This window comes from Bombus huntii, chromosome 5 (assembly GCF_024542735.1).
Source record: "Bombus huntii isolate Logan2020A chromosome 5, iyBomHunt1.1, whole genome shotgun sequence".
Lineage (NCBI taxonomy): Eukaryota > Metazoa > Arthropoda > Insecta > Hymenoptera > Apidae > Bombus > Bombus huntii.
The window spans coordinates 16,530,732-16,549,616 of NC_066242.1; the positions used below are offsets into that span (position 1 = coordinate 16,530,732).

At 39.2% G+C, this 18,885-nt stretch overlaps 1 protein-coding gene across 3 annotated transcripts in view; it reads left to right on the forward strand.

Annotated features, from left to right (window-relative positions):
- Positions 1–18,457, forward strand: part of LOC126866077 (connectin-like) — a 349,072-nt gene extending 330,615 nt beyond the window's left edge. For all 3 annotated transcript variants that reach the window (XM_050619178.1, XM_050619177.1, XM_050619179.1), the window contains 3 exons: positions 4,557–4,742; positions 7,080–7,204; positions 9,282–18,457. In XM_050619178.1, coding sequence (XP_050475135.1) covers positions 4,557–4,742; positions 7,080–7,204; positions 9,282–9,530 — 560 coding nt within the window. In that variant the 3' untranslated portion in view covers positions 9,531–18,457. The remainder of the gene's footprint in view (positions 1–4,556; positions 4,743–7,079; positions 7,205–9,281) is intronic.
- Positions 18,458–18,885: the final 428 nt, after the last annotated feature.

Here is an 18,885-nt window from a genome sequence, read left to right on the forward strand (position 1 = left end):
TATAAATGCACCCTGGTATGTCACCAACGAACTAACACATCGCGACCTCAAGATACCAACAGTCGAGGAGGAAATAGCAAAATATAGCGGCAGGTATAGCAAAAGAGTCAAGAAACATCGAAACCCCCTAATTACCGGACTACTCGATACGTCGGACCGGGTCCGCAGGCTGAAGAGACACTATCCGCTAGACCTAAACGCTAGATTCAATTATTTATCTAAATTAAGTAACATTTACTTATTTATAATACTTACTTATAAGTTACACTTATCTATAATAAGTATTAACTTATTATAAATAATTAGCCATGTCACTGCGCCACGGCAGAAAAAATTACTGAAAATTCTCAATGCGAGAATTGATTGTAAATTTTAATAAATAAAAAAAAAAATTTGAATAAAAGGAAAGGTTGAGCGCGGCGAAAAAAGACTGATTATGAAGGTGATAAAATAACGTACGATACGAATATTTAGGAGAAAAACTAAAAACTAAAAACTATCTCTCTTCGTCCTTAATAAATTCTTTGCACAAAAGGCGAACCTACACTGTAGCAATTTCATCGGCAGCGCACAACAGACAAATCACGGCAAAAATACTTAGAATGCAGGCAATAACCGTCAAGCAGAGAAGCAACGTTGCCCGTACGAAGGAAACACGAAAACGAGCCACGAGATTTAACCCTATACAAGTTCATGCTCGAAGGGAGACAACTTATTCAATTTTGTCGCTCATCCGGAAACAGCACGTCCCTATTCTGACCTGTATTTTCCTTGATTCCGCGATGAATCAGGCAGGATCGCGTTCCAGCAAACGAGATCCGTCCTCCAGATCTCTTTATATTATTTCGTTATTCTTTCACGAGTCGAGCCCACGAGACCGCTTGCTTCGCCAGGTTGGCCTTTCAATTTTCAGCGCACTATCCCGCTAACACAACGCGAGGTACTAGAAAATGTCGGCCATGAAAGATGCAGGAAGAAAACGAGTAGAGAGCAACGAGCTCTGTCGTTCTACTGCTCGTTTGTAACTCGTCGCTGGACGAACCAACGGAAGCAATCAGCGACGATAATATCATTTCACCTGTCTCGAGACGAATTTCTATGCAAATTCCCCCTCCATCCAGCGAATTTCGATCGCTCGTATTTTTTAAACATTCCCAGACGCGCTGTTTTCTTGGTATTGTCAGTTCTTTCTATAGTTTTCTTGACCTTGTCTCTTCTTCGATTTATGTTCCTTGTGGAAGATACGAAACATTTGAAAGTTACATTTCTTTTTTCGTTTCCGATCGTCTTCATGAAAATGTGAAAAATTCTTATTTCCTAAGTATAGAAAAGGTATAAAGCCTCTTAAGGGTCGTTATAATTGTCAATTCAAAGGTTGCCGATATTGAAATAGCGAAATTAGAATTTTCACCATTTTATCTTCTTATATAGCCTTTTCACAGCAAGCTTTTCTATACTTGGCGTTCTACCAATTAATGAAAATATTTCTATTCGTTTTTTCTGTTTGTTAAAAGATCTTACTTAAATACGGCGCTTGTTTCACCGTAGAAGGTAAGGTTCGTTTGCGTAAGACTCTACATAAATCATTCTTTCGTTTACAAAATCTTGATAAATAGGTTCGAAGCTGTGCCTCTTTGAACACTTTATTTTCATGGAATCCTTAACTTTTTTATTTACGAGATTGCCTTCTTTATTTCGACGAGCTCGTGGACATTGTAAATTTAGCGAACGTTCTGTTTTCTTTGGAGTTTTACCTCTTTCCTTGAAAGTTATCTCTTTGGAGAAAGTTTCAGAAACCTGCGGGAAACGTTCGTGGGAATATGAAAAAATGGAATATTGCTGGGAAATAAATTTTATAGTAATCGTAGCAAATAAAGACGACCGATTCCAATACTTTGATTTTTCAATGCGTTAAAAAATTGCGATCCGATCGCGTTACGATAATTTTCACGCGTGTACTTAAATCTCTGGGAAAAATTTCCACAAAAATGAGAGTCGGCGAAGAATTTGCAAAAAATTTCCATTTTTTTCACGATTCCATTATTTTGATCTGTGAAAAAGTAATCCAGAGGAACGAGACTTTAACAAAAAGTACAAAATTTCCTGCCATTTCCTCGTCGCAATTCCATCATTCTAATTCCCTGTACAAAAATAAGCGAAATGAACGAAATAAACAAAAAGCCTGATAAAAGATTAGAAAACTCTTATTTTCTATCCTACGACTCCGCTGTTCTCTCTGACTTTCTGAAAAATTGCATCATAACGTTTTTTTTCTGGTTTTCACTCTTACAGGTACCAATACATCTCGTAGCCTGTCAAAATTTGTAAAAATCTGATAGACAACAAACGATAGTTTCATCTTTCTCCTCTTACTCTGGTTTCGTCGTCCCAAAAAATGAGATTCGATGATTTCTACTGTTGTCTCCTTAAAAGAGTAGCTAGCGAGGTTCGAGACACGTGAATTTAAACGGATGTATCGCGAGACCGAGCCGCGTAACAATGAAAGCACGATAAATGGAGATTGAAGGGACAGAGACGGTTGTCTTGGTTCGTCTTCAGTCACCGCTTCTGCTGTTATTATGAGTCATTATGAGCTTCAAAGCTGGAATATGGAACAAGTTACTATATACGCGACTCGCTCTCATTGTTTCGAGGGCCGCTTTAAAATAATTGCTAAGCGCCATTGTCCACGCAACAATCACCACGCTCGTATCCATTACATTCACAGAAGCGAGGTGTTGTCTCGCGCTAATCCTTCTTCACTGAATTCGAAAATGAAACGACCAACTTTAATAGCATTCTTTCTTTCCTCGCTCTTCGCCATCGCGATGGGGAGAGGAGAAGAAAAAAGAAAGCGGAGAAGAAAAGATATCAACGCTACTTTCCCGTAAATGACAATGAATTTTCTGTAATTTTGTAGCTGCTCTCCGGGGAATCGCGTATTCTGTGCGTTTCACGGGCGGAGGTACAGGATGTCCGAAAAATTAATCCCTTCGTTTGTTTTTTAATAACTTGTAACGTTGTATTGGGAATTTGTTACGATGTTATTCTATACAGATGCACTGGAGATTTGATATATCTCGCGTGTATATTTTTCGCATCGGACATTTTTCCATTGTATTTATCAAAATCGAGAAATCAATAGGTACACGAAAGGGAAGAAAATGGAAAATAAAAGGTAAAAAAATGAGATGAAAACTGTATTCGAAGCTCGTATTTTTCCCAGGATTATTTTCATCCGAGGATTTTGTTATCTCTTAATTTCATATAAATTTCATGGCTGTCCGAATCGGCAAGGTTTTCTCGCGATTCTCAAACAACGCGAAAGCATTCCCAACGCTCATGGGGGTGAAAACAAATAGAACTCGTTAAAATGGGCCGAGGGAATCGCGTGTAATCGGCGAAACTCCTGGCGAGCCGAACTTCGCTATGGAAATTCCACAAGAGTGGCGAACATAAAGAAGCTCTTAGAGGTAGAACGCGTGCAAAGTCGAAAAGCCGGTCTCTAGTCGGCTTTTCGTTCCTCGTGTCCGGTTGTATATGGACGACACACCGCAATCGCATGAATTTCTGAGGACCACAGGGGACAAAATTCTGGAGAAGCTTCCCCTCTGCTAGGAATGTATTATTAAACAATTAATTACAATGGTCAGCACGCGGTCTCCCATCCCTTGTAGCCCAGCCAGATCATTCTTGAATTATTTCAGTGCAGACAGTTACAACTCTTCGTCGCTGAATTACGATGTTGCCACGTATTCGAATTAACATAGCAACGAACGGTATTTTCATCGTTTCATTTCATTTCTTGAGTATCCTCTTAAAAGGGAAAAGTATACATAAATTTTACACCTAAATTAACTGTTACTTGCAATTCGATGGATCTAATAGGGTTCTTCGAGTTTTTAGAATTAACGTAGTATTAATTTTTCAAAAAGGACTACACCAACTTTAATTTGCAACTAAGAAAACTAACAAGATTCTCGGGTGCTTGTATTTTCTGATAGTATCGATATACCTTCGATTTGTTGTATTTTTTTTTTTTTTTTCATCTGAAATCTTGAACCTCTCCATTCCACTGGATACTGTTGAGTTGGCAACTAAGTGATCGCGGATTTTTGTCATTAGGTGGTATTGACAAAATCCGCGATCACTTAGTTGCCAACCCAGTATATATTTGAAAAGTTTCTTTCGTTTTATAAGACGCACAATGTTTTTTGTCTTATATTAGTTTACTGAATTATACACGACCATGATAATAAAAATACGACGAAATGGATGATACCTAATTCAATAAAATAATATAAAACAGAAATTATTGTTCGTCTATTATCACCGTATGAAACGAAAGAAACTTTTCCGACAATCTGATACAATTACCAAAAGTAGGATAATTGTGAAAGCTCGTTGGTAATATTATTAAATTTCTCAATGAAATCCGAGTATTCCCGAACTTCCTCTAGCATTGCTGCGTCCTTTTCCAATGAACGACAGCGTGGAAACACGTTAAGACGAAGGTCCATCTAATCAAACATCCACCGCCGGTGTCTCGGTTTCAGGCAATAAACTGATCTGCGACTGCAAGCTGGCATGGATCTGGGGCCTGAGGAACGAGACGAAGAACGTAAAGCTGCGGGAGTCCCTGGAGGAGCTCACTTGCTTCCTGGAGAGCAATAACGCAACGCTGAAGATCAACAACGACGACCTCGAATGGAACGAAGCGCTCGAAATTGCACGGAACTCAGGTAGGTTCAAGGTGCTTACACGCTTTTCGTTTCTACTGTCTGCCCGTTCAATTTTCTTGGACATTCTGCTAGCCAGATTTTCGTCTTAGACCCATTTGTTCTGTAAAACTATGTAACAGCGTCGATGAAGTTTTACGACGTTGCGAGTCACGCGTTTATAGTATTAATGCAGATATTCGGTAATAGCGAAACAAGAAAGTGAGAAGTTTGTAACAAAATAGCGAGTAATAAAGCAAAGTAACGAAATGAAGGAAACGTTGGAGAGGGGAGTTTTACGAATCGCGAGTCGCGTGATAAATTAGACAAGACGTTGCGAGTAAATTGTATAAAGTCGATGCAAGTTGAGATGAAGTCGAGTAAATTTGTAAAAGAAAAGTCTATGACCTATGCATTTTGTAAATGTTAACGGTGAGCTTTTTCTCGGATAGTAGCACGAAAATGAAACGCGTAGCGTAAAACCGTGAACACGCGTGAATCGCACTTTATGATCCCGTTATTCGTATTCGGATGTTAATCTGTCGTCATTCAAAATATTATCTTTCAACGTGAACAAAAAAGCATTGAGGACAGTGGGCTGAATTCGTCCAAGTGCATTTCCGTCATTGTAACGAATGAATAAGGCTTGCTTCTTGGGATCTTGCATTGTCCGCTAGGATAGCTCCTTTCCCTACATTGTTTTCGCGGTTCATGGTAAACGTTACTTCGTACCGAATGTTTGGATCGAATTCTGATTCTCTGAGATACAGAAGAATAGACATTTTAACCATCTCCGAATTTATTTCGATTTACCAAAAATTAAAAGGAAAAACTTTGACTAATTATTCGTAGTAAAAATTCATCTACTCGAATCTAGTTTCGTAGATTGAAGCGTACAATATTTTTATCGTTAAACGGAAGAAGGAAAATATTATTTTACGAAACTATCGGAACGCGATATGTGTGCCGTGTATAGATGGATTTTTAATCGATACATTTGAAAAGAAAAAAAAAATCGTTTCTATTTATTAGCCACTTTGTGCAAAACTGAATCGCAGGAACACCTGTTTCGCGTTACAGTTTCTTTCAATTGGTACAAAGTGTGCCGGAATATTAACCTTTATAACGACCAGCCATAACGTAAATCACGAATCCATTAAATTCATTTATTTTGCTGGTGCGTTACATTTGCTATTACTGCCAGATACGAATAAAGGCTCGAAAAATGAAATGAAATACAAAAAAAAAAGACCGAATACCGCTTGGAGACAAAGGAGCTTTCGTTTCATTGTAAACCATATCGACAAATAATATTATATTAAATTTTGTTCCATTGTTTCGTTGCACCTAGTACCCGCATTACATCCCAGGGGATAAAATTTCACAAAACAAATATTTTGTAATAATTCCCTGTGTCTCAACGATATCATCTGAGGGCTAAAAATTACTTGAATTAATCGAATTAATGAGAAAATTTAATGTCCAGGGCATAAAATTGCGGCTGAAAGCGAACGCTAAACAAATTAATCAACGTTCGAGATACGGAGGGAAATTTTGCAGTTTCGTTGTTCGTCCCTGCAAACTAATTTTTCACAATTAAATCACAACGTTTTCCGTTTCAGTGATCAAATTCACCGTCGTACGAAATCTTTAATAATCCAGCCGATGCTTGGACTTACCGATATCTAGAACGTTTAATCAGTACCCGACCAATAAAATAGAATTTCCGATATTCCACTCGTTGTTAGAGACCCTCGGTATTTCGAATTTCAAATTCTCTGTTCGATAATCGAATCCTTCAAAAGGAATATTTGGTATCGGTTTAATTGATCGATATTCCTCGAGAGCATTTCAATTTCCTAGCAATCGGTTACAAATGAAAATGTAGTTATTCTCTTTAAAAGCTGACAGGCAAATTATACGTCGCTTAAAACGAAAATACAGAAAATTAACGTAACAGTAGGCGTACATAAATTAAAAGAGAAAAAAAAGATAACGCGGATATCGAAATTTTCATATTCCTAATAAGCAGACGACTTTTTCACAATGAGAACCATGGTCCTTTAATTTTCATTTTACTCTACACTTTCAACGACATTCCATTTTACTGAAATGATCAAAGAAAGGGATCCTAAGATTCTCGCGGACGACGGTTATGCGGACCACGCTGTACGTCCTTTTTTAAACAAAAAAGTTCCCGTTTTATTTCGCTTTATCTACGACATGTCAAGCCCTTTTCTCCTCTCTATTTCATTTCGCGATATAGAAGACCAAGGAAGGAAACAGCAACAATCTAGAACGCATTTTCGACGACTGCTCGATATGCATTTTGTTCGAATTTTCGATTCTCTGCTGTTACAGAGGAATATCGCACCGGGAGCTTGAGAGACGGCAGCGTCGAGGACGACGACGCCTACTTGGGCGACGAATACGAGAGCAAAGATGGATACGAGGATTCTTCCTCGAATTCCGATTTTCAGCCGAAGGTAAGATATACGTTTACCTTCTATATTTTTCTTCCTGCCATCGAAGGGAACGGGATCAATTTCGCCCCAATTCCATCACCACGTTTCTTCCAATCTGTCGCTGAATTAAGGGACGAATAACCTGTCGCCATTATATTTTATGTTACGTTCATCGTGTCTGGTATAATAATATCACGTATCACGCAATATTTGTCTACAATTTCTACAACGTCTTTTATCTTCTTTCTTCGTGAACAATTTTGATATTCGCGAATATTTCTCTGTCGATACCCGGTATTAGGTCGTCCGGAAAGTGTCTTTCTTTCGCAAACGTGTTTTTTACAACAGTGCACCTTCGTACAAACGTGAAACCAAGTCTGTGAAATGTTTATCTCGACAGAACGAAATGGATCGTACGTAATTCGACCAAATAATATAAAACAAGAAAACGTTGTACGTCTATTATTTTCTCATAAAACGGAAGAAACTTTTCGGACAAGCTAATATTTTAAGGAAATGTTCGATTTTACACCACACCGTTTACCGATCGTGCATTTAAGGGAACAAAGTGTCACGTTGATTCAATATCGACTCGAATTTCAGTAACCTGATTTTATTTTTATTTTATTTGATATTATTTTATCGTATACATCGTGCAAGTGTCGCGAGAGAAGATTTTCAAATTGCTTTAATCGCATATCCAAATGCCATCGCGATAAAATGTATCGGACGTTCAAGAGACGCGCGACCGAATTAAAACATGTAGAAAAATCGTCTGGAATTCGACGAAACGCTGCATACCGCCGACATGGGCGCGAAACACTGTCTGGTTATGAAACGCTGTTATAAAGTTCCTTATCACGAAGGGACCTTTGGTTTCGCCGGTTTTTTCCACGTGCTCGGAATTTCTCGGAGACTATTTTTTATTTAAATGTCCAACGGAAGCATAGGGTGCGGATAAGCTGACCAGGCATGACGATATTTCGGAAAAACCACAAGTAAAATCGACACTTTGTTCGAAATAGCGTAACTTATTTCTCTGCGTGACGAAAGGCATTTATTTATTCGTACTGCTCTTCTTTTTATCTTTTAATAAAAATGTATAGCGCCATAAAGTTTCAAGCGAACAATTTAACAAACTGTGAAATTTGTTTAACGAAACGCCGCATTCTATTTTTATATACAATTAAAACCGGCCAAAGCACTCGGCCACGTTTTTCGCCCCTCGATTTATTCTCAAAATATGTACGCATCGACTCACTTGTCAAAATAATGCCGCGACTAAAGTTTTAATTCGTCCGTTCGTTTTCAGCGGACAACAAATTCGGACCATCGAATGTTTCCGATGTTGCGTTTAGTTGCGCCCGAAATGGAAAAAGCTTTATGAATCGTGAACGGAGGTTAAACGTGTGGTGTGTATCAGCGTTCCACGTATAAAATTAATGTCTAATAAGATTCGAAAAGAAGTATCGAAATATCGTTTATTCGCGTGTTTATAAAATAAGCAGAAAGTAAAAAAGAAAGAGGAAGAAGCGGCGAAAGTTTTATCAATTGCGCCAACTTTCTCGATACCAGTCTCTTGCGTAGTTCCCGGCAATCCTTTCGAAGAAGGCGAGAAACTACAACCAACATCGTACGAATTCCATACAGACGTAAGGAAATGTTATTTATACGAATAGAAATTCTAACACTGTCGCAGGAATTTTACTTTTATTTTATTATCAGTAGACTGAATTGTCTAATCGTAAGAATATTCCTCAAAAAAAAAAAAAAAAAAAAAAATACAAGAAAACGTTAATCAGAAGAAGATACGTTCGTAAAAACCGCAACTTGAATAATTCTTTCGTCAAGATGGGATAACTTAATCTCGCGGAACTCTTAGAACAAGCTCGCGGAACACCGGTTACTGAACCACTGGCATATAACAACGCGTGACGGTGAGCGATAGAGAGCACTAATTCCCTTACCCAGTGTCGTCTCGCTAATCATCTTTGCAGCTCTGTACAGTGCTTTAATTTAAGCTTACAAGAATGTCACTTCACCCTGGAACCGCAACCATCCCTGACTAAAACACCCTTCTTCGTGCATACTGTTACAGGTGCAGATGGTGGAGGGTAAACTGTGCTACGTGAAGAACCTATTCGACTTGAAACTAGAAGAGCTGCCGTGCCCGGAGCCCTCGAGGGAGGATTTAATGGCGTCCGAACAACCTTCGAGTCGCCATGAGAATGCTCGTGTCGGCTCCTCGGGTTCCATATGGTTTTCGTCTTCGCCTGACCTCGTTCGCCTCGACCTGTCCGTCCTCCTATGCTCTCTGCTCCTGTTTCTGTCGGTTCTGTTCACGTAGAAGCGGCTATGTTCGCCGGACGGCCCAGCAAACAGATCGGAAAGACGGCCCGTGCACGAGGACGAGGACGGTTCTCGCTATTGCGAAACATAAGAGCGTGTATAATCGAATCGCGCGAGGTGTGTATGTGTGTGTATCGTCGCGTGCGTTCTCACCGGTGTTCTTCAAGGTTTGACGCGTCTCGAACGATCCTTCTTGCCGAGGAATTTTTATTTTCTCACTTCGAACAAGCTTTCTCCGCCGTTGTCGCTTGGCAAGATAGATTTTATGGATATTCGCAGAGTATTTGGTATTCTTCCGGTGAAAGGAATTCGTTGTAGCAAGGATCGTGGACTAAAGGGTGCTATCTCGCCGAATTTGAGCTTTGGCGCGAGATCAAGCGATGTATCGAGTTTCTGGGATTTTTAACGATGGGAATAATCCGGTTGACAACGTTTCTCGATGAGACGAAGCGAGTTCCAAGCCTTGGGAAATTTATGGCCAACGAAGGAGCAATCGATACGACGTTTTACTCTACAAGTTTAGGAATTACGCGTTCCAACGTTTTTCGAGTTTCCATTTCAAGAAGCTTTTATGTTTCTAAATTGCAACGAAGGCTCGGACAACTCCAAGATCCATAGTCTTCTTCTAAACACGAAAAAGCAATCGATCTGGCATGCCAAACGTTACGTATCTCGATCGATCTCTTCTTTCCACCGATATCCGCAAAATCTAACTAAACCAATGAAACTTACGAGCGTGAGAACTTGAACACGATGAAACGAACGACTCGAGAAACGTCGATCGTCGGTTTCAGCCAACAAGAAGCCGAGGTGAGTGATAGGAATTGCGAGGCGACGACGAGCGAAACATCAATTTGGCTCTTCTCGTAAATGAAGAAGCGTTCAAGTCGCGTCAAAACCGTCCCGGAACGATCGACGGATCGTTCGCGAGGCTGAATTCCACCTACACACGGTGAGGAGAATTTTGAAGCGCGTGCTGTCGGACGTCGACGAGACTCGAATCGGATTTATCGAGCGCGATCTCGCGAGATGACACGGAGTACGCTTGGAATATAATATATGCATCTTCGAGGGGAAAAACACGTTCGATTCGCGTTTTTCTACGCACGGACTCGTTATCGCCGCGTACGTTTACAGGCTGCTTAACCAGCTGGCACTTTTCAGTGACCATTTTGTATTATTGACTTTTCGACGTACTTTTATTCTCCATAATGGAGTCCCTTTTTCGAACGATCGATTATTAAATATAAACTCGTGTTTTTCGCGCGACTTTTTCATTAGCTCGCTCGATTATAGAGAACGTTTGTACATAATTGGTGGAGAATAGTCTTCGTGTGCTTTATGGCCGATCTTTCGTATCGGTTTTTTCTCGGTTTTTTACACGCGTCTCGTGTCAAGATTTATTATCGGTCCGCAAGGTGTCGGAAAAATCGAGGGATTCGAAGGAAAATTGGTACAGGTGATAAAACGCCCTTAACCGATAAGAAAAACCTTTCGAGGCTCGATGTTTCGTGGGTCGTGGAAAGAAGTTCTTTCTAATAATTGATATAACAGTAGATATAAATCTTGTCTAGAATTTACGTAAGTAGAACATAGGATTAGTATCGATGATTATATTACGATTTAGTTAATTAACATTTTTAGCGATTTTACTCCGTTTATTGTTCTTTTTTTTTTCTACACGTTTACCGCGGAAGGAACAGCCTTTCTCAGGAAGAATGGGAAAAATGTCTTTGAAAAGTATCAATAAGTAAATTACAGACTGGATTATCGATTACGTAGATATCTAATTTCGACTAATTTCCATCGGATGATCAATCAGCGATAACTTAACAACATTAATTGGATATAAATTCGCAAATGGAAATGGGAATCCGATCGGGTTGCAATCGACGAAATTACAGCCTCTGATGAACTTCCACTGATACCTGTTCATTTTATCAATCACAGAGTACCCCTTACTAATTAATTCGATTACATATCATCAAAGAATTCGAAACTGCCTCTTTCGATTCTGTCGTATTTTCAGATTTTCACCGAACGCTCTTTTGCGATTAAAATCCACGAAAATCGTTTTATCCGCGATGCAATCTTTTCTATATTACATCCTAACAGGATAAAAAAGAAAAAAGAACAAGAGGAAGTAAGAAATATCGATAACACGTAATTTCCAATTAACCAAATATATCGAACGTATCTAAAATCGCCGATATCTCCAATCGCTTAAAATATTACCACAAATATTCTCAAGCTAAACTTTTTAAATATATCGCGAACGTTCATGATATTTGTATGTATTTTTCGATTCGCACGAAGACTATTCCAACCGAGTCTGATTCATCGTTGCTTAAATCTACATACACATATACGTGCGCACACAGAGACACATATACACATGTAAGATTGTTTCCACGAGTTGGCAATTTCTGGCCAGCCGCGTCCTCGCGAGGCTCTCGGAAGTTCGACGGTAACGGAAGTTGACCGAGGAGACGATCCACCCGAAGCTTAGTCAATTCCCCGTGCAATCGCGCCGGTTTTATCGTTGTGGATCAGTCTCCACTCTCTTACTCCCCCTTTCTCTCTCTCTCTCTCTCTCTCTCTCTCCCTCTCTCTCTCTGTAAACGCACAAAATCCCCTGGAAAACCGCAACGGTAGATCCATCTCGATATGTAGAAACGATTATCGAACACTGTTAACGTTTCTCTGAATTGCTTCAGAGATAGTTTTAGGGACACTGACTCTAGTATCGATAGCGTTGGACTTTGATGTAAAATTGTAACGACGCTGGAGGAGGAATGGGAGCAATCTGATCTCGTAATTGTCTCACAAATTCATTTGCGACAAATGTGAAATTTTGCCTTTTTATTTTTAGTAGCGAGATACGTCTGCAATAGGGTGAGAATTGATATTTAGTTGAAATTTAGATCTATAGAAACGCTGACGCTAATTAAAACGTCATTGGCTATAATATGGAATTTGCAAGCCGCAAGAGAAAGGACGATTGAAATTCGACCATTTTTTGGAAATGCTGAAATAGGTTTCGAATAGGAGATGAAAGATATTTGTTGGAAATTGAAACATAGATTTACAGAGACGTTAATTAAAACAGCATTGGTTGTGGCATGAAATTACAAACGATACCGGACGAAGACTAGAAAAGAGTGGATCGTGACTGGGAAATTTATTTCTGGCATAAAGATGGAATACAATTGCGACGGCTGGTTTATAGATCACGCGGTCAAATCAGCGTAGAAAAGGAGAAAAACAGATGTTTGTTCTGTTAATTTCTTTCATAATCGATTTAAGAGTTGTACGATGTAAGAGAAGTAAAAACACTTGTCCGATTATTTTAATCTATTGTACAATATCAGCGAAATTACGAATAGTAATGGAGATTTTGGTGGAGATTTAGGTGCGAGTTTCTAACCACCTGTTTCGGATTAACCGAAGCTGACCCGGAAAATGAGATTTCGCTATCGATTTATCACCTCTACCCCAAAACTAAACCTAACACAGACCTAATTTAAACCTCATTCATTAACCTGCGTTTCACCAAAGTGAAACACGAACTAGCCTTTTAATAACTTCCAACCTGTCTCTCGAATTTAAGATATACTAATCTATTGTTTACTAAAAAAAAAAAAAAGTCGACGATGAAAGCTAATAAAGTAATTCGTATCTCTGAAAAATTCGGTGTGGAATACTCGGCAATCGGAAAAATTCGTCATACGTCTCCAAAGAGGTCGCAGTCTGTGAAAACTTTCGAGCGGAAATCCGCCCATCTGGAAACATCGGTTCCTCGCGATCGAGCTAAAAATCTCGCGCTCGAGGACGCGTATTCCTCCTCCAGCTGCATAATTCGCAGCAGCAAGGACGAATCGAATTCCCCAAGTGAATCGTGTTTCGAGAGCTTCGCGCGGTTTCGCGACATCCAATGAATAAATTAGCACAGTCTCGAGTTATCACAGGGCAGAGGATGATCCGGCAAATCCTTCGTCTCCGTAGCTAGCTTAATTACGCCGCTAATTGAACGTCAGACAATCGAGAGAAAGAAGGAAGGAGCGAGTGAACTGATCGTTCGCGACGATATCACACAGCGAATCGTCTTTTCTTTTCTTTTAGAGCCGCGGAGAGCAAACGAGACGATAAAAGAAGGAAACGCGCGACGGTCGAATGAAACGGCTATAGTTTCTTATTGTACGATAGAGAAGCTGTGTTCTAGATTGGACGAGTAGGTACCTGTGTTTTGCTTCTCGGCCGACCCCTCAGTGCCATCCCTTAGCTGTTAACTTATTATTCGTAGAGATTAGGTTTTATCGAGGTTCGAACGAGCAGGATAGTTCGGTTAGCATTTTATCAGTAAGTTTCTGCGTTTTGGGAAAATTGCGGGGAAATTGGTGACAGTGGAGTTTCGATCATCCCGCGTTTCGAATTATAAATTCTTGGAAAGTTGCGAGTTTTGGAGAAGCAGCGAAATACCGAAATCGTCGAAGGAACGAACGAACGTTAAACGATAATTTATCTTTGCATTTCTGGAGATAAAAATCGCTGAGATTGAAATTTTCGTCGTCCTTGCTTTCGAATGAAACTTTTCCAGAGATTTACGTTGCAAAAGAGGGAAATAACGCGGAGAAATCGTTCGAGCGAATGTTCGACAACTTATCTCGCTGTTATTTTAATAATTTATTTATTTAGCTGCGTGTTTTTAGGATTTGCGAAAGTTATTATTAACAGATGATGTTGGTAGCTTAACTGCGTTAATAAAATATCAGCGTGAAATTCTATATGAATAAAGTTACGTAAGTAAACAATCATGGTATCGAAAATTTGAGTCACGCGCGTTGCACTTTGTCAACGGATTAATCGGCTTTGCGTAACGGCAGCCAGCTCACACAATCGACATTGTTTACCCAATCCATATTCGTTGGATCGATGGTCTTTTTCGCTTTGTTCTAAAAAGAAAAGCCGGACGGACAATTTTATATCGAAACCTATAAAAACAGTCAGTCGATAAAACTTGCAAAAGCTTCCATATTTACGAAATACCATTTCGGAAGGTTCGACCATAGAATTTACTTCCTTCGATCGCTCAAATAAACAACGAAAGATAAAATTATCGTACTCGTCTACCATCTACTCGTTTATTATCCTACGATCGTAAAAATTCTCCAGACAGAAATTAAAATCTAATCTTTAATTCTCAATTCTATTCGAATAATAATTCGATCCTACAAAACTCTGCATCTCCGAGCTTATTCGATCGCAAAATTTCTCCCATCGATATATGTTTGCTGCATTGTTAAGAAAACACAAAACTAAGGGCGACAGGTGACCAAAAGACGTCGAAACTCGATTCTGCCGCCAGTTGATCTCAACGATTTTCCCAAAGAATGCGGAAGAATCGCCTGATACGGTATAATAAGCGTACGTCTAAGTTCTCCTTCTAATCATACGTTTACGTTAATTTAAAGCGTCTGTCTACCAAGAAACAAACGAGAAAGTCGAGGATTTACGCGCACGAATGAAACGAAATTGAAAGGAAACGTAAAGCTTCGTATTGTGCTTTATCTTTCATTTTTTCCCCCTAAAGGTAGCCCGCGCGTCGCTTTTATCGTAACGCGAAACGATCGAAGATAAAATGGCGTGTAGGGTCGAAAGGAACAATCGAAACGATGAGCACCCCTTGATAACAGCGGACGAACGATTGATAACGTGGAGTATCGCTTGCCCCGCGCGATCTAGAGAAAGAAAGTAGAAAAATGGAGAATTATCGATGATGTTGAGATTGTTTGTCATAGTATATGCGTTATCATATATATAGTATCGCGATATATAGTATATGAATGGTCGGACTGCAAAATGACCTTGGCTGCAGAGGATGGGATTGGTGAGTTGATGGAGAAAATTCGATTATAGCGCGCACTGAAAACGAGCCTCGATCCATTAAGGGACAACGTTGCATTCACACAACGTCGTTTTTCCGTCAATTTACGTTGTTGCGTTCCGGTGTTTTCAACATTGAAGTTGCGAACCGAGATACCAAAAATTTATTTCGTCCTATCTACGATGAAATATGTAGGCCATACAACTTTACGAGGGTCGAGGAAGTCAGAAATCTTCCCCACTTACGTACAGAGATCCGATTTTCGTACTTTTACGAATTATCTATCATTGTAATACGCTTCTCTGTCTATGTCAGGCGAGGTGTTTAAATTATTCGACGATTATTTCAAGATTCGATTATTTCAAGATCTCATTCGATGTTATTTTCCTTAATCGATGTTGATCCTTAATCGGTTGATCGAGCAACGTGTAGAAAACGGAACGTAGATTCTGAAGGAACAACCATTTTTTCTATTCTTCTTCTACTTCCCGGTATTATAAAGGAGGGAAAATGGAGCGCGAGACGAGATGAGAAAATTTGGGGAACGTTCTTTCCTTTTCCTTTTTACTCTTCTTCCTTCTTTTCCATTTTTCTCTTTTTTTTTTTTTTTTTGCAGATTTAGAAGAAAATAATTTAAGACAAATGATTTAGATGAAAAAGTTTGAGGTAGGCGAACTGGATTCTTCTGCTAGGGACGATCTTGAGATTGGGACGAGCGAGCGAAGCTTCTGGGTAACGAAAAGATTGGGGGATTTGAGCGACTAAGATCGAATGAAAAATACGTTTTCTCGGAGATTTCTTGAGAAAGAGATTCGGTAGAATTCAAGGCGACCCTGAGGACAACACGTAGCATCGAGCGAATCAAAATTTAACAATGGCGAGTCAAATCTTTAGACGTTAGAAGATAATTAAAATTGGGGAACGTGAACGAGAGCAAGTAGTAGAAGTGGCGGTATCTGTGAAGCGAAACTGATCGCTCTATTCGATATTTTCGATCAATCTCAAGATCCTCTTGCCAACGTAGCATCAGTCACAAGAGCTAAGAGTACGAAGTTCCATGAACGAGTCCCCTGGTTTCTCATCTTCGACCACGTCGTCTTACCCTAATCCAATTCTTTCTCATTGTCATTGTTCTTCGCCGACTTCATTGTATATCGTCATCCATGCGTCCTGCACGATGGCATTTTGTGGCACGACGTCTGTTGTCGATGGAGACGCACGCACGCGTACGAAGGGAGACAAAAGAGATACAACAAAACGAAGCTAAAACAAAAGTAAACGAAAATGAAAAACGAAGGGACGAATAAAATTGTGTACCAAAAGGGGTTGTCGCGTGCGCCACGTTATTTCAAAAAAAAAAAAAAAAAAAAAGAAAGAAACGAAAACAAAGGAGCTACCAACTATTAAAGATTGCGGATATTTATGCAAATCCATATTTTTATTCGTCCGATTGAAGATGAATTATTAACGGGATTTGTTTCGCTTGGTAATTACGTATTAAAAATTATGTTACGTATTACTATTATTATCAATCGACCGTGAATATTTTATATATTTGCGCATGTTTACGCGGTTTTTATATAATTCTATATTTTCCATAAGCGCATAAAAATCCGCAGTTTACTAGAAACGAGAAAGTTAAAGGAAAATCCCATGAACGCACCGATAGCCGATTTCCCATGTTTCACGTGTGCGTGGAGCGTTCTCGCTCGAATCGAGGATATAAAAGATGTTCTAGAAAACGTTCCGAGTTTTTTCAATGATTCTCGATGAGCATAGGATATAAAAGAAAAGGAAAAAAAACGATATCTTCTAAGCTAGGCTTAAGTACGATTCTGTCTAAAAGAAAAATAACAAAAAGGTCTGTCTATCTGTCCCTCTCTCTCTCTCTCTCTCCCTCTCCCCCTCTCTCGCTCTCTTTCACACGAATATAAGAAACACATACAAACATACATATACATCCATACCTTACACACAGTCACAAAACATACGAATTCTCTGGAAAAAAAAATATTAAGCTCGTAGGTAAACCAAAGATAAGGAAAGTTCGGTGTTAGTCGTTAGGAAAGCTCATTAACACAACCGGATATTCATCGTCCGCCTTTGATCGATCACGTCTTTTAAAAGCAGAATTAATACTCGAGTCATTACCGAGGAGCTGCAGAGCGAATCGCTCTAACATCGCTCCGATCAGAGAGAAAAGAAAAAGAATGTGAAAGATATAAGAGAATATAGTATAAGCACGTTCGATTCTTGTATTGTATTTAAATGAGGGGAGGGGCCATTTTAAACGTCGTCGAGCGAACGACGACGACGCGGTCCCCCGTTTTTTAGCCGTAAGATCGTACGAATCTTGTTTCCGTTTCGTATTACTAAGAAAGAAAAGAAAATATTATTCGACGAAACACAGCGAAACTTTACGATTCGCGATCGAAATCGTGTGAATTTCGGTTTTCGTGTTATCAACACGGAAGAAAGAAATTATTCGACGACGAGATATAGCGTGATCGTGCGAGTTTCGTTTAGTTTCGTATTGTGTAAAAATAAAAAAAAATAAAAAAAAGAAGAAAAGAAAGGAAAAAGAAAACTGTTTAACGAGAAATACAGCGAAATTTTGTGACTTCCGTATTTTTTCTTTTTTCTTTTTTCTTTCGTTACGCGTAAGTAATTACGGTGATTGTCGTTGTTTCTATTTACAAAGAGGATGAAACGCGGAGACGATCAGACGCCGAATTCTCGGAAATCGTGTCGTACGTGTGTACGCATACGGCACACGAGATTGTCATCGATACGTTTGCCGTCATGTGTACTATCATATACACCTGTCCAAGGACAGTAAGTACGCACGTACGTATGGGTTCTTTCTCACACCGAGTGATTCTAATTTTTAAGCTAACACACGAGCGTGAGTGCGCTACGATATAAGTTCTAAGGTTTTGAATATTGTACTACTTATGAATTCACTGTCAAGCCGTAATATGTATTATATGTTCTTTTGTAAGATCTAAACGATAAATAAATAAATCGTCGAGAAAGAAGAACGTTGTGAAATGTATATCTTTGCCTGCTGGAATATCGATTACCTTCGAGAATGAGAAAATCATTTCCAAAAACATGTTTCGATAACTTTTCCAGTTATTATCCTTCGTCCGTCTATCTATGGACTTTACTTACTACCTTGCTACTTATGGCCGAAGCAAAATATTATTTTTACCTTTTCTACAGTATCTTTGCTTGCCTTTGTTATCTCGACAAAATTTCATTTCATTAGAAAGTCTCGAACAAGAGGGACATCGACGTTTCTCATTTTTATTTATAACTGAGAAAGCTTTATAGATACGCGTGTATATTAGAAAATATTACGATACGATAGAATCGATTTTTAAAGCTTAACGCGCGACAGCAAAATCAGTTGTTCGTGAAATTGTATTAACCTACGCGCTTTTAAATTTACTATTAACTCGTACAT